This window comes from Oryctolagus cuniculus, chromosome 5, assembly GCF_051225735.1.
Source record: "Oryctolagus cuniculus isolate XC-2025 breed Fujian yellow rabbit chromosome 5, ASM5122573v1, whole genome shotgun sequence".
Taxonomy (NCBI): domain Eukaryota; kingdom Metazoa; phylum Chordata; class Mammalia; order Lagomorpha; family Leporidae; genus Oryctolagus; species Oryctolagus cuniculus.
Window position 1 is genome coordinate 37,203,785 of NC_142871.1, and position 17,192 is coordinate 37,220,976.

At 40.5% G+C, this 17,192-nt stretch overlaps 1 protein-coding gene across 2 annotated transcripts in view; it reads right to left on the bottom strand.

Moving 5' to 3' along the window:
- Positions 1-1,294: 1,294 nt before the first annotated feature.
- Positions 1,295-17,192, bottom strand: part of ENPP3 (ectonucleotide pyrophosphatase/phosphodiesterase 3) — a 105,937-nt gene continuing 90,039 nt past the window's right edge. For both annotated transcript variants that reach the window (XM_070074616.2, XM_008263526.5), the window contains 5 exons: positions 15,279-15,414; positions 10,413-10,490; positions 9,083-9,215; positions 5,808-5,964; positions 1,295-1,550 (listed from right to left, as the gene is read on the bottom strand). In XM_070074616.2, coding sequence (XP_069930717.2) covers positions 1,380-1,550; positions 5,808-5,964; positions 9,083-9,215; positions 10,413-10,490; positions 15,279-15,414 — 675 coding nt within the window. In that variant the 3' untranslated portion in view covers positions 1,295-1,379. The remainder of the gene's footprint in view (positions 1,551-5,807; positions 5,965-9,082; positions 9,216-10,412; positions 10,491-15,278; positions 15,415-17,192) is intronic.

A 17,192-nucleotide genomic window follows, 5' to 3' on the forward strand; every position in this document is an offset into this window, starting at 1 on the left:
TCTGTATTGCACATTTGTCCCTGCATACATTTTCCAACAAATCATCTGAGTGAAGAAAATATAAAAAAAACCAATGGCACAAGATAACTTTTCAGTTCGCTGTGAATACTGACCGTAATTCAACTGAGATCCTAATAAAACCAGAAAACGAGAGTTTTCAGAAGATTCTGCTGCCTGGTCTGTCTGGAAACCCCAAAGTCTGAGCAGTTCTGCTGCCCTCAGGTAAGAACTGGGACTTCATTGCTTCAATTGAAAAAATTAAAGAAACACATATATAAAGAGTTTTAAAAGTTAGGCAGTACAAAAGGCATAAAACATTTTACCTCCCTTTTTCAACTTAACTGTTAATTTCTGCCTCCTCAAACATGCAGCCTTTATTATATAAATCAGAGGTTGACAAATTACAGCCTGAACTCCACCTGTTTTTGTAAATAAAGTTTTATTGGAACATAACCATTCTCATTCCTTTTACGTACCATCTCTAACTGCCTCCTTGATGTGACAGCACAGCACACTTGAGCATGTTGTGCACTGCATAGTGGTAGTCCAGTCCGCAATGGTGGTTCCTAAAGTTGTGTAGTGAGTGGTACTGTAGCTGTCTTTGTACCAGCACCCTCTGTGGTGCCTTTCTCAGGACACAGCCCCGTGGTGAAGCAAGGCATGGCTGTATTCACAAGCGAGGCTGGAAAGCCTGAACTTGCCGGCAGGCCCTTTGTGGAAAAGTGTGCCAACTCCTGAAGAAGAACCACACACTACTCACACTGTTGTCCAAGCACTGCTCTTACGTTTAGCTACAGCCACACATACAATATGTAGATCTACTTCCGTCTTTAGAGAGTGGAATAAGATCCCAGAGTTTGTTTAAACAAATTCTCTAATTTGTTTAGCTACTCTTTTGGGTTGTCTTATGGTGTTGGCTACAATAAAAGATGATAGTTTCGTGTATTTGTACAAAGTACATCTGTTGGGAAAGTTTTCACAGACAAAATTTCTGAATGAAAGTTACGTGCATTTTTTATTCTAATAAATATTTTCTAATTGAAAGTATAAGGCTTTATGATAAAACTGTTGTAGAACTGAGTCAATTCTCAACTTTTGCCTTGTGTTTAGATAATGTTGAGTTCAAAAATATAGTCAGAGGTGATGTATAGGATAATAAACATAACCAGGAGGGCACAGACAGCCAAGTATGCACACAAACTCTGTGTAAAATAACTAGAACTTTAAAACCACACACGTTCCTGGAAATGAAAGGGGAGAAGATGACAATTAGGCAACATGACGTTTAGAAAAATTAAGGAAAAATAGAACACTTTATTTTATGATTCTCCAGCAGAAAAAAATCATCTAGATTTGGCATCATTGCTTTACACATTGACTTAAATGACGGTTTCAAATGTGGGTAAGTATGTCTTCAGTTGCAAAATTTCAGAGACAGGCTGTGCTTTTTCCTGATAAAAATCCAGCCCAGTAAGAAGTTCGACATCACGTACTCTGGCGATGTGTGCTTTAAATCTTTCTTCAACCCAGAGATCCTCTGTTTTGTTTTCCTGAAAAAGAGAAGCACAAGACTATTTTCCACAGGGAATGATCTTTCATTAACAAAAATATATTTTGTTGCTTAAAAGCTGTCTTTTTTCTTGTGATTTTGTTGCGTTAAATCTTTCTTTGATACAGCTAAATTTTGTTGCTTATCAAAAAAACTCAAAAATATCTGATATAACAAACACAGGCCACACCACCATGGAATCATGAAGGGTTTGTTGTACAGAAATAGAATATTAGAGGTGAAGTGAAGTCCCCAGTATGCTTTAGTTCAGAGCTAAACATTATTGTAAGTGGGAATCCAGAATGTTTTTTAAACTCTTGCAACAAACACATCAATATGTAAAAGATGGTATTGATGTATAAGTTGTCACATTTATATAAATGATATTATGTTGTAAGCGACCTTTTTCAATTATTTGTTGACTCAGTTTTATGTTCATAACCACAGTGATATGTCTGGATGTAGTTAAGTGATTTATTTTTAGCTGTGGTTTGTGATATTCCCTCGTTTAAACATAGCATAATTTTAATTACCATATTGATAGGATTTTTGCTGTTATGAACAATACTGAAATGAGTAACCTGGCACTGTGTTTATCAGTGTGAATTTCTAGCTTATGTATTGAAATTGCTAGGCCATGGAGTACGTGCAAGTTTTACTTTGGTGGATATCAGAGCTAGCACTCCTCAGGTGTCTGTGCCAATTACACTTCCTCAGGCCCTGGAGGAGAAATCCCATTGCCCCACCTTTGCAAGCCAGGGGTGGGAGCTGGTAGTTTCATGCCTGCTTACATTTTTTAACCTATTACTCATATTATAGCTGAACATCTGTTCAGCTAGTTCTTGGACATTTGACTTTTAACAAGCTTTCTCTATATAAAAGTTCAATCATTTAGAACCATGGGTTTCTATGACTTTCTTTCTGCTTTGTTTACTAGTTTTCTGATATTGCTAAATTTCAGTCCATTTGTACCCAAATAAGAAAGTTCCAAAATTTGCTTTAATAGATGAATATGATTTTTTTTTTTTTTACAGGCAGAGTGGACAGTGAGAGAGAGAGACAGAGAGAAAGGTCTTCCTTTGCCATTGGTTCACCCTCCAATGGCCGCCGCGGCTGGCGCACTGCGCTGATCTGATGGCAGGAGCCAGGTACTTCTCCTGGTCTCCCATGGGGTGCAGGGCCCAAGTACTTGGGCCATCCTCCACTGCACTCCCTGGCCACAGCAGAGGGCTGGCCTGGAAGAGGGGCAACCGGGACAGAATCTGGCGCCCCGACCGGGACTAGAACCTAGTGAGCCAGTGCCCCAAGGCAGAGGATTAGCCTAGTGAGCCACGGCGCCGGCCTGGTGAATATGATTTATTAACTTGCATTTGGCTTCATCACAGGGGTTTGCTCGTTTAAGTATGCAAGCGCAAAACAGGCAGTCACTATCTGAAGCCAAGGAAGGATAAGAGGAAATTACTTTTTGTTCCTAATTACTGATATATTTTCTGTGTGTGAGATTAGTGATACTACTTAGTTTTTTCTAAAAATAATAAACACAAGTGGGCTAATCTGAGTTTATTCTTCCAATGAGACTCTAACTCAGTCTTTATTCCTTGCCTTTGTTATTGTACATTTCACCAGCATCTAATATCTTTGATCACTCTTTTCCATAAAATTTTCTCCTGCTTAGCTTGTATGCCTCTCTCTCTCTCTCTCTCTCTCTCTCTCTCTCTCACACACACACACACATTTTTGGCTTACCTGGTATCTACCCAGCAACATTCCAGCTGTACCAGTATGCCTGAATAGACAGTAGCCTTGCATATACAAAGGGCTCTCATAAAGTTCATGGAAAATGTATATTATGTAAAACTATGCATGTATTTCCAAGCATTTTAAAACCAAAATAAACATTTTAATGTCATTTTTCCACAAGCTTTTTGGAGTGCCCTTGTATATAGTTTTTATGAGCCCTATGTAAATATATAATTTGATTATGTATACAAATATATTAGACGTGTTACAGAAACACTCTCAAATACACCTGACTTTGTTGTTGTTTGAGGCGATATCTGTGTCAGTATTTTCCTCCTGAACCACTTCTCTGTTCACTCTCCTTAGCCACTCAGTCTGAGTGTTGTTCCTGCTACAGGAATGCAGCCGCTTTGTCCAGGATGACCTAACTGGCTGGGTTTTCTGCAGACCTCTCACTTAGTTGGTCAGCCCAGACTTCTGAAAGTTCCCCCTTTCTCATCCATGGCCCTACTCACTACTGCTTCCTAGTTTGGTGACACCTTCTGTTTCCTTAACTGACTACTTCTTTCCATACTAGAAGCACAGACATTTCCCTGAATTTAGTCAAAGGTCCTCCTTTCTCTTCTGTCGCCCTTGGCAATTTCATTTCACTTTCTTGATTTATTACCAAATCTACATCTACAATTCTGACTTATCTTCCAAGTTCCATATCTGTGTTTCCATTATCTGTTGAGTCATTTGCATTAATGGTAATTACATAAAAACATGGCTACATTATCAATGATCTGAAAGAAATTTAACAATGCAACACTGAGTTAAAAAAGAAAAAGGAAGAGGAGCGAGGGAAAAATGAAAGGAATGTGGATGCAGAAATAAAACATAAGAAAGCATGTATCTACTGTGAAGTGGAATTTTGGGTGTAGCATTCCTACGATTGCTCGGCATTCCCTTGCGCCTCTTATAGAGAGAGTCCTTCTATACTCTGGTGACAAGATTTAAAAGTGCAGAGTTGTCATTCAAGGTGACCCTTAATGTTAGTCAACTATTGCATTGGGTGCTTTCAACACAATTATCTATTCTACTGCTAGTACCATCCCTTCTCAGTGATTTGAATCAAGGGATTGGTTTTATTTTATGCAGACTTTAGATTGTAGCTCCCTTGTAAGATCTGACTCTGTTACAACAGCCACCACCCACTTATTATATATTGGGCAATCTAAGGGTATTACAGGAATTATGTCATTTAGTCCTCACAACAACTTCACCAGGGGAGGTAAATTTTTGTAAAACAGGTGATAGCTCAAGTATTTGGACTCCTGTCACCCATGTGTGAGACCCTGATGCAGTTCCCGGCTCCTAGCACTTGCTATTGTGGCATTTGGAAAATGAGTCAGTGAATCGAGGATTTCTCTCTCTCTCTCTCTTTCTCACTCTCTCTCTCTCTCTCTCTCCCTTCCTATCCTGCTCAGTCCCTCTGCCTGTGAAATAAAAATAAACTTTGTAAAAAAACATTTAAAATCTATTCTGTATTGTTATTCTTAATCTTCTTAAATATTTAACTAGTCTCTCAAAGTGAAGACCACTAAGAGAAAATTCATCCTTTCCAAAACAACAGATTGTCTGGCACATTTCCTAGCAAACCTTGCCTAAGTTTGCAGTCACCTTCGACTCTTTCTCACCATACCCTCCTCTTCCACGTAGCTAATTGACATTCACATTTTATTAACTTCTCAGTCTCTCTCATAGTTGTTTGATTTAAGTTCACTTCATGCTCATTATAGTATGTTTTGTAATTACCTTTATGGTATTTTATTTATATTTATTGTATATATGTATATATATTGTATATATGTATATGTTTTATTTATACATTATGTTTATACTTATTGTAATTATCCTTATAGTATTATACTGAAAATTCATCCAAATCTCGAGTAATGTCCAATTCATTAGTGATGATAGCCTATTCAACAGAGATGATGCCCCATTAATTGGGGGGAGATCACTTTGAATTTGGATGACAAGGAAGGCTTCTGCACTTTTTTCTGGAGTACAAGCGGAATTTTTAGAAGATGGAAAAGAATAGGATTGGGGCCTGTGTTGTGATTCAGGGGTTAAGCCACAGCCTGTGACACTGGCATCCTATATTGGAGCGCCAATTTGAGTCTCGGCAGCTCTGCTTCCAAACGCCCTCCTTGCTAATGTGCCTGGGAAAGCAGGAGAAGATGGAGTTCCAGTTTTCTTCCTTGCACACCCGTCACAATCGTGCCATACCTAGAACCTCTGTGTAAAGAACTTTAAAACCCTGATTTCCTGGAGAAAAGAACCATGCATGCAGGTGCACGTTTCAACAGACATTAACCACATAGAGAACAATAGTCTAAGGAAACAGTTGAAAACGGGTCATTTTTGTGACGACTCTACCCACAAAACATATCTTTAAGTGAGAACCTCTCTTTCAGGAGCCCCAACACTCCCCGTTTTCTCTGGCCCCAGCCTCTCCCACGGGCAGACTTACAGGGCAGCTCTCCACGTTGGTGGGTCGGTGCGGGATGATGAAAGGGAGGACATCCAGCGGCTCGGGGCAGTTTTCGGCTGGGTTGTTCTTGTTCGTGCAGCTTGTCAGCACCACAAAGTAGTGTGTTGGGATGGGAACACTGGTGTTGGCTATGTAACTAAACACAATCCAAAAAGCTTCGTGTTACTGTACTTTGGCTTCTAAAGGTTACAAAGGCCTTTTCCGTAGTTTTACAAGATGTCAAGGTAAAACAGAGCAGAAGAAAGTAATGAATAGAAAGTACAGAGTCCTACATATGTTTTTACTTCAAGCATCCAGAACCGAGATTCATACTGAACGTCCAAGCTTCATCTCGCTGATACTGTAGGAAGACGGTAGAACACCAGGAAGAGAGCTGGGTATTCTGCCTCCTGCGTTTCCTACTGTTCCTGGCATTAAATGTCACAGTGTTGCTTTCTAACAGAGCAGAAGCTGAGAATGAAGGAGCCAAATTCCAACTCCAGCTGTGCGCTTCCACGAGATGTTTGGACTTGCACTTAACCCTCTAACATTGTGAGGCGGACTGAGTTTCCTCCACTTTTTCAAGAAGGCCATCCTGTGCTTTCAACTTCATAGTGTAAACATGGGGATAAATCCAACTGACAGGACAGTGCTTTGGTTTCAGATAACAAACTTGAAAATGCTTTTCGAAAGCACTAAGAGTACATAAGAATAAGTATGAGTCTAAGCCCACTAAAAGGCATCTCAGCTGCTGTAAGTAGTAACATATTACTCTGATTTAAAACCTGGGCCCAGAGCCAGACTGTCTGGCTCATATTCTGGCTTTACCTCTTATCAGCTGTTGAATTTAGACAAATCACTTGACCTCTCTGTGCCTCCTATTCCTCATTGCTAAGTCCTATCAGAAGCTAACAGTTGCTTTGTGGACTATGTATATGTAAGTGCTGATAAAACTACCTAGTCCGTAGCAAAGTTAGGATGGCTCTGTGATGAGAGGTGGGCTCAATTAACACTGAAATGAGGGCAAAGTGAAAAAAACATAGAGAAAGGCCACACATTCAGTTGTCATAAATGTTACCTTTTTAAAAAGATGTATTTATTTTTTATTTATTTGTAAGGCAAAAATACAGAGAGAAAGTAGAGAAAGAGGGGAGAGAGAGTCCACCCTTGGTTCCCTCTCCAGATGGCGGCAATGGCCGGGACTGGGCCAGGCAGCAGCCAGAAGTCAGGAGCCAGGGGTTTCTTCCGGGTCTCCCATATGGGTACTTGGGCCATCTTTGGCTGCTTTCTCAGACACATTAGCTGGGAGCTGGATTGGAAGTGGAGTAGCTGGGATTCAAACTAGCACCCATATGGGATGCAGTGCAGCTGGCGGAGGCTTAACCTACTATGCCACAGAGTGATGTTACTCTATCAGAAAATATAGGTAGCAATCATTGCTTTATGTAATCTAGGCTTAGCCATTGCAATTGTTTAGTTTGGTTCTTCCTACACTTTTATCAAAAAAAAAATAGACATCATGAGAGAAAGTTCTCTCCAAAATACTCTATTAGTGTGTGTTGCCTTCAAAACTAATTCTTAGCAACCCGTATAAATATATAACATTTAGAATGCTGACTTTTATCTAAAATCTTGGGTTTTCTATTCATGATATGCTATTGCTGATTTTTTTTAAACTTTTATTTAATGAATATAAATTTCCAAAGTACGAATTATGGATTACAATGGCTTCCCCCCCATACCGTCCCTCCCACCCACAACCCTCCCCTTTCCCACTCCCTCTCCCCTTCCATTCACATCAAGATTCATTTTCGATTATCTTAATATACAGAAGATCAGCTTAGTATACACTAAGTAAGGATTTCAACAGTTTGCTCCCACACAGAAACATAAAGTGAAAAATAATAGATGATTTTTTTTAAATGATGATGAAATCAGATCAGACCTATTGTCATGTTTAATCCCAGTGAGAGTCAAGTTGGGAGTTGATAGTTTCTTTTCTTTTTTTTTTTTTTTTTACAGAAGATCAGTTTACTATGCATTAAGTAAAGATTTCAACAGTTTGCACCCCCATAGAAACACGAAGTGAAATATATTGTTTGAGTACTCGTTATAGCATTAAATCTCAATGCACAGCACATTAAGGACAGAGATCCTACATGAGGAGTAAGTGCACAGTGACTCCTGTTGTTGACTTTACCAATTGACACTCCTGTCTATGGCATCAGTAATCTCCCTATGCTCCAGTCATGAGTTTCCAAGGCTATGGAAGCCCTCTGAGTTAATATGACTGGTTTAATTCTGTAATTAATACACAGTTATTCTTAAGTGTTGAAATTTAACTGAAATGTGATCCCTGTTAAACATAAGAGTAGGAATAAGAGAGGGAAGAGATATATAATTTGGGACATGCTCAAGCTGACTTGCCCCAAATGGTAGAGTTAGAAACATACCAGGGGACTCCAATTTAATCCCATCAAGGTGGCATGTACCAATGCCATTTCACTAGTCCAAGTGATCAATTTCAGTTCACGATTGATCATAATGAAAGGACTAAGAGTCAAAGGGAGCACATAAACAAGTCTAGTACCTGCTAACACTAACCGATAGAATAAATAAAGGGGAGAGTGATCCAACGTAGGAAGTGAGATACTCAGCAGACTCATAGAATGGCAGATGTCCTAAATAGCACTCTGGCCTCAGAATCAGCCCTAAAGGCATTCGGATCTGGCTGAAAAGCCCATGAGAGTATTTCAGGCATGGAAAGCCAAGACACTCTGGCAAAAGATCTCTGTGAGTGAGATCTCAGTGGAAAGAACAGGTCTTCAAAGAAGGAGGTACCTTTCTCTGAAGGGAGGACAGAACCTCCACTTTGACTATGACCTTGTCTAAACAAGATAAGAATCGGAGAATGATTTTTTTTTTTTTAATTACTCTGGGGCAGGCATTGTGGCATAGTAGGCAAAGTCACTGCCTGCAACACAGTATCCTTTAGGTGTGCCAGTTCTTGTCCTGGCTGCTCCACTTCTGATCCAGCTCCCTGATAATAGCCTTGGGAAAGCTGCTGAAGATGGCCAACGGTCTGGGCCCCTGCCACACACATGGGAGACCTTGGTGAAGTTCCTGGCTCCTGCCTTTGCTGGCCATTGTTTCCATCTGTGGAGTGAGCCAGAAGATGGAAGACCTTCTCTCTCTCTCTCTCTCTCTCTCTCTCTGTAACTCTGCCTACCAAATCAATCAATAAATATTTCTTTTAAAAAGAAAAAAATACTTACTCTGTAATTTCATTTGGGGCATCAAAATGACCATCATAATTATAATCAAACACTGGCCCACTGACAACATTTACTCCATTTCTTTCCATGGCATATTTTATAAGAAGCACATTGTGGAAGTAGTCCCACATTTCTAAAAATAAAAGAATAAGGCTTTAAAATATCTACCTCTATGGAACATAGAAATATATTCAATTATAGACAGATACATTTAAATAGCATCAAATTCTGCTTCATAATTATCAGTGCTGATTGGACAATTCTACAAAACAGACCTTTCAACAAAAATGAACTGCAATATTTATGATTGATTTTGTTGCTTTAGCTGCAGTCCTAAATTACAGTCAAATATGTCTTCAAATTCCTTGCTTGGGCTGAGTTGCTTTTGGGACAGTGAGGGTTAAAAATGGTCAGAACACACATGCTGCCTTATTGATTATTATTCTGAGAACAAATATCTATAGTTCATTTACTTGAGTATCTGTAGAACTAACTTTGTGAGTAGCTCTTTACAATTAAATTCTATAGGCACTGGTTTGTGTCCCTCCTGCTCATGGTCTGAGAAAAGCAGTAGAAGACCCAAGTGTTTTGGCCCCTGCCACCCATGTGGGAGACTTGGATGAAGCTCCCAGCTCCTGGCTTGGGCCTGGCCCAGCCCCAGCAGTTGCAGCTAACTAGTGAGCAAACCAGCAGATGGAAAATCTCTCTTTCTCTCTCTCTCTCTTTTTTTTTTTTAAGATTTATTTATTTTTTACTTGACAGTCAGAGTTACACAAAGAGAGGAAAGGCAGAGAGAGAGAAAGGTCTTCCATCCGCTGGTTCACTCCCCAGTGAGCCGCAATGGCCGGAGCTGCACCGATCCGAAGCCTGGAGCCAGGAGCTTCTTATGGACCTCCCACATGGGTGCAGGGGCCCAAGGACTTGGGCCATCTTCTCTTGCTTTCCCAGGCCATAGCAGAGAGCAGGACTGGAAGAGGAGCACCCGGGGACTAGAACCGGTGCCCACTTGGGATGCTGGCACTCAGGCCAGGGTGTTAACACACTGTACCACAATGCCGGCCCCTCTCTCTCTCTCTCTCTCTTTGAGACTCTGACTTTCAAAATAATGTTAAAAATTCAAAGTTAAAAACTATCAATATTCTAGCAACAAGTTACTCAAAGTTGAATTTGAAAAAAATGTGTGTCAGAGAGCTTTCTTGTACCTATATTTAAAAACCTTCAAAGAAAATGACTCAATATCATGAACTAATCACAGTAAAAGATGTGTTTAGTATGTAAGATCAGTGCTCACTTATGCATTTTAAAGTTAATAATCTAAATACATACTTACTTTTGAATTCTTCATACATAGGGACAACATTACTTGTAATTAAGGCATCATATTGACTCTGAGAAGTTCGGTTGTTTCCTGAAAAACAAATAGATTTTACTACATTTAGTGATAACAAAAAATAGGCTCACTGGCTTTACAAATTAGCATAAAATTATCAAAAGTCAAAACACAGAAATACTGGGGACTTTCTAGAAGAGGTCATCAATAATGTGGGTGGTTTTATGCTTTTGATTCTTGGAGTGGGTTGAATTATGACCTCAAAATAGATACATTCAAATCATAATTTCCCCCTTTTAATTTTAATTACCTTTTAACTTTACAAGATCTGGTAATAGGTTTTTTGCAGATACAGACAAGGGTCTCTAGATGAGAGTATAATGGATTAAGGGTGGGATCTAAATCCAATAATTAATGTCTTTATCAGGAGGGGGAAGATGTGAGAGGAGAAGAGACATAAGGAAGAAAGCCACAGGAAGATGGAGGCAGAAACTAGAGTGACAACAACTACAAGCCAAGTGATGCCTGCAGCCACTGGAAACTGGAAGAGGCAAGTAAGAGTCTTCTTCAGCACCTACAGGAGGAACACAGCCCAGGCAACAGCACCTGGAGTTCAGACCTCCATCCGGCAGAAGTGAGACAACAACATATTTCTGCTACTTTAAGTCCATAGTTTCCGATAATTTATTATTGGACACAAAGTTATCAGTTGTAGGCAAAATAGTCATGCTATTGTTAAAGTCAAGTCTTTTAGAGACAAAACATTCTTAAGGAAGTTAGTTTTTACTGCTTGGAGACAGTGGCAATACCGTAGGTGGCTGGTGCTCAGGACTCAGGAGTAGGCCCTCCGGTGGAACGAGTGCTAAGAGCGTGTGTTCAGGGGACCACCAGGTTTAGCCTCTGGCTCCTCTGCTCAAAGCTTCACGCTTGAGCAGAGGGCTCTATGTAAATTTCATGGCAACCATCTCATACCGTTATGGTGAGGATTAAAAGCTGCAAAGCACTAATGTTTATTATAATCCCCCTTTTTTTCATTTCGCTTTATTTTTCCTCATCAGAACACTTAACAGGAGACCTACCCACTTAACAAATTTTTAAGTGGAACACAGTGTTGTTGGCCTAGAGCCAATATGTTGGCATGCGTTCTCCTAATTCCTATTGCTTTAACAAAATATTTGAAGCCAGGTACTTCATAAATAAGAGATTTATTTAGTGCACAGTTTTGGAGGCTGAAATTCCAAGATCAGGCAGCCCCATCTGTTTGGCCTTTGGTGAGAGCCCCTTGACTCTGCTACAACATGGCAGAGAACCACAAAGGGAAATGCCTGTGTACAGAAGAGATCACACAGGGAGACAGGAAGCCAGAGGCCAGACAGGGGACAGTCTTGCTGTTTTCATAACAATTTACTCTCGAAAGAATTAACCCAGTCTTGGAGTCCACTGTTAATCCCTTCCAAGCCCAGTGCCCAGAGACCTAATTACCTTTTACTTTTTTAAAAATATTTCTTATTACTTATTTATTTGAAAGAGAGGCAGAGGCAGAGAGAGAAGTCTTCCATCTGCTGGTTCACGCCCCCAATGGCTGCAATGGACGAAGCTGCATCCATCTGAAGCCAGGAGCCAGGAGTTTCCTCCAGGTCTCCCACGTGGGTGCAGAGGCCCAAACACTTGAGCCATCTTTTACTTCTTTTCCAGACCATAGCAGAGAGCTGGATCAGAAGAGGAGCAGCCAGGACTTGAACTGGCAACCTTATGGGATGCCAGCACTGCAGGTGGCGGCTTTACCGCTATGTCATAGTGAGTCACAGCGCCAGCCCCTCCTTTTACTTTTGAGGGTTCCACCACCTCTTAATATTGCCTTCAGCACCTGAACTCATGAGGGACAAACCATATTCAAATCATAGCAAGGTACACTGCTGTACAGCCGATCTGTAGAGCTGATCCATCTCGCTGGCTGCAACTTCACACCCATTGATTAGTAAGTCCCCATCTCCCCCTCTTCCAGCCCCTGGCAACCAGAATTCTATTCTTTGATGCTGGGAATTTGGCTATTTTAGATTATGCACTACTTCACAGCATGGATGGACTTTCAGGACATTATGTTAAGAAAAATGATAACAATCCAGTCACAGAAAGACAAATGCTGCATAATTCCACTTGGAGGTATCCATTGTAATACTTTCCATATTTGAACTATATTTGGGGGGCTGGCGCTGTGGTGTAGTGGGTAAAGTGCTGCCTGTACTGCCAGCATCCCATATGGGCGCCGGTTTGAGTCCCGGCTGCTCCACTCCCTATCCAGCTCTCTGCTAATGTGCCTGGGAAAGCAGTGGAAGACGGCCCAAGTCCTTGGGCCCCTGCACCCATGTGGGAGACCTGGAAAAAGCTCCTGGCACCTGGCTTTGGGTTGATGCAGCATGGCTATTGCGACCAATTGGGAGTGAACCAGCAGCTCTCTCTGCCTCTCCTTCTCTCTCTGTAAATCTTTCAAATATAATACATAAATCTTAAAAAAAAAAAAAAAACTATATTTGGGTCTCGTAACTGAAACTGAAACAAGAAGCCAGTGAGTAGGCATCAAAAGGTGAGGAGAGACAAGAGATTTCACATGGTAGTCACAGCATTCAGATCCCCAAAACCTTTTCTAATTTTTAAACCAAGACCTGAAATGTGAAAAGATAATCAACCTAACATTATCTCTGTTTCAGCGAAAAATAAAAAATCACTTCTATTAAAATTTATATTTCCAACAAATAGAATTTATAGTATAAAGTAGAGGGAGCATTATTTTAGACATAATATTTTTAAAATTTTTTTCTTTGACAGGTAGAGTTATAGACAGTGAGAGAGAGACAGAGAGAAAGGTCTTCCTTCAGTTGGTTCACCCCCCAAAATGGCTGCTACAGCCAGCACGCTGCGCTGATCTGAAGCCAGGAGCCAGGAGCTTCCTCCTGGTCTCCCATTTGGGTGCAGGGGCCCAAGGACTTGGGCCATCCTCCACTGCCATCCCCGGCCACGGCAGAGAGCTGGACTGGAAGAGGAGCAACCAGGACTAGAACTGGTGCCCATATGGGATGCCAGCACCACAGGTGGAGATCAGCCAAGTGAGCCATGGCCCTGGCTCCTAGACATAATATTTTTTGAGACAGGTCATTTAGTTATTAATTCCATTTCTTTGTCAAGCTAAATAATTATATGTCAATCAATATCATAACTTAATGGATACAAAGTTATATGCCAATTTAAAAACTTTTATTAATAGGGCTGACATTGTGGCACAGCAGGTTAAATCATCTTTTTTTTAAAAAAAATTTATTTTTTTATTTGAGTGGTTGAGTGACAGACAGAAAGAGGGAGAGAGAGAGAGAGAGAGGGAGAGAGAGAGAGAGAGAGTCTTTCATCTGCTGGTTCACTCCCCAAATAGCTGTAATGGCTGGAGCTGAGCAGATCTGAAGCCAGGACCCAGGAACTTCTTCCAGGTCTCCCACAGGGATGCAGAGTCCCAAGCACTTGGACCATCTTCTACTACTTTCTCAGGTCATAAGCAGAGAAATGGATTGGAAGAAGAGCAGTCAGGAAGTGAACTGGTGCCAATATGGGATGCTGGAGCTGCAGGTGGAGGCTTAACCTATTATGCCCCAGCACCAGTGACTAAACCACCATTTTTGATGCCTGAATCACATATCAGAGTGCTGATTCAAGTCCAGGTTGCTTGGCTTCCAATCCACCTTCCTGCTTTTGCATCTAGGAAGGCAGTGGATAGTGAAGGTTGTGCTTGGGCCCCTAAAATCCATGTGGGAGACCAGGATGGAGCTCCTGGCTCCTGGTCTTGGTTCTTGGCTTCAGCTTGGTCCAGACCTGATTGTTGCAGCCATTTGGGGAGTGAATCAACAGATGGAAGATCTCTCGCTCGCTCGCGCTCTCTCTCTCGCTCTTGCTCTAATTTTCATCTCTCTCTGTTGTTCCACATTACAAATAAATAATCTTTTGGAAAAAAAAACTTTTATTAATAAGATTTTAGAAACTTGCCAAGGTTTATACTAAGGTTGACATAAGTTTGGTAATCACGTATATATCAACAGATGTAAATAAAATGTATCATTTTATTTATTCTCTTTCTGAGATATGGGTTTTAAAGTAATATACTGCTTATTTCTATGAAGCCTTTTTTCCACTATAAATATCAGAATCTCAAAATCATGAATCTTTAAATTGCCCAGATTTGATTATGCTTCAAGAAAACAATAAGGCCAGTATCCGTAATAAACTCATTCCCAGAAGCAAAATTATTGAAAATCTCATGGGCACATTAATGAAAATGACATTTCCTGGCAGAGATGTCTTAAGTTTTAGAAAAATTATAGTTGTTTTTGTATGTTCATATGAGAGATCCACTCTTAAAAATATACTTAAAATTCATATGGCTTCTTACTCCCCAGCTGAACTGTGAAACACAGGGTGCCCGTGACAGGCCAGACCTCCAGCCTGGTCTCCTTTCCCAGGCACAGCTGCGTTCTCAGTGCAGATGTTTGCCTAGGAAGTCATCAGGAAAAAAAAAAGCTTTTTTAGATGCTTGTATCCCTCTCAAAAGAATCTTCAGTTTTAAAGTTAAACTTAAACCCGCCAAACTCTCTGAGCATCTGGGTCATATTAGAGCTGATGTTGTGTTTCCCATGGCAAAATTTATTAGTCTTTATTATAGCTGTTGTGTTGCCTCTGTCCAGCCCACAACCACTGGAAGCCCGCTGGGCAGCTAGTCTCACCCCAGCGGGTAGTCTGGTTGGGGAGTATATGTTTAAGGCACATGCCCACATCCAGCTGATGAGGGCTTTCTAAGCTGCTGCTCTAAAAAAGAGTTCCACTAACCAGGCGGATAGAGGAAGCCGTGGGTGATATCCTTGTCTGCTGAATAAAAGGAACAATTTTGGCTCTCAGAAGGAGCAACCCTGACATCAGCCCGCAGACAGTCTGAGACAGTGGGAGGAAGAGGCGATGTGTCTCCCTGTTGAAAGAGAGAAAAGAGAAAAAAATTACGCCTACAGTTGTGGCTCACCCACTGCCTTATATGGTTCGTAACTTCCCTAGAGTGTTTTTCATTTAACCTCTTCCTATTTTCTTAGTGAATCAGGTCTACGCAAGCAATGGAACTGGGTGTCTTCAGCAGTGTTTTTTTCTGTGGTTACCTCTGGTTAAGGACATCATGAGGTCAAATCAAATACACCTTGGAAAGGAATATTTGCAGAGTAAAATCTGAACTGTGAGCGGAGGAATAATGGGAGCTTTGCTAAAAAGTCAAGCCCTTCTCAAGTTCTAGCTCTTATATGGTGATACACTGTATGTCCTACTTGCAAAAAGAATTGAAAATAAAATATAAATAATTTATTGTAAAAATACACAATGAACTAGATGTATTATTTTTCATCTGGACAAGAACTTGTAATCAACTTAAGATTCATTCGAAGGAGCTGTACTTTTCCAAACATACTAATTTTGAAATTTAAATAAACCTTCACCGATGCTTCATTCATCATGAAATACAGAGATATATTTTTATAATTATATTTGTAATCCTATTTGAAGAATAGCACAATGACTTATTTACCAGGGAGCATTCTGTAAATGTACTGCCTGACCCAAGTACTTAGGGCAGTTCTGTATTACACAATCATCATATTTTGATTAGTATTTAATCAAATGAATATTTTGCCGTTTGTTTATATCTTCCAGATTTTTACTTATATACCCCCTACTATTCACAATAGATTGCCTTTTTTAATAAAACCTGAAATAATTTATTTTTTAAAAAGTTAAGTTAGAGTCTTCCTTCTTTATTCACTGCAAGGTACTGAAAGCAAAACTTAGCTATCCTATGATATCCAAAATGTGCGAAGTCAGTTCACAAAGGAGAAGGTATGTCCACTGCATGCTACAGCCATAGGTCAGGGTAGGCAGGAGCTGAAGATGAGGGAAGTCCAGGAAAAACCAGGTGAGACTGGACTCCCGTACATAACTGCACTGCTCCAGATGGGAATCATTACAGAGGCTGGGTAAAGGTCTCAACTTGATTTAACACATACATTTATATCTGCTCTCTTCTAAGACCTCATTAAAAGGACTATAATTATGAAGACGTATAAGATATGACAGGAAATGTTCAGAAACAGGGAAGCATATGAATAGTAACCTGATTTCTAGCAGTAAGCACTGACTACCAAGGACCTGTGGTTGGAGCAAGAGCAAAGAATCAGATTCTTACCTTAGAGCCCCAGAAGGGTAGAACTTGGAGTCCCCTAAAGACAGTGTGTGTGTCTACAGCTAGAAATAAGAGGATAGGTTGAAAGTCTGTAAAAAGTCAGACAGAATGTTTACTCTTGGGAGAGTCTGAACCAGAGGGACAATCAGACTAAGGGACACAAGGCACAGCAAAGAAAAGGTGTACTATATTGAGAGCAATGGAATTACAGAGAACTCTACATACTAAATGACAAAGACTCTTCTCCAGGCTCATTGTCTTGTGTAGCCTGCAAATCATAAACACTGGGTCAAATTACAAGTAGAAAACAAGGCAGCCTGAAAGGATGGGAAAACTAGATCCCTACAAACAGGTCTCCTAACTGAATGCCTGGTTCTCTTCCTGACCAACCTGTAATGAAGCCTTTAAGCTGGAGAATGCCAGCCAGGCAGTTTAGTGCCTCACCCTGAAAACACAAGCTAAGCACCAAGGACCTCTAGAAATTTGGCTAGGGTAAGAGAAAGAGGATCCAAAAATTAAAAGAGACA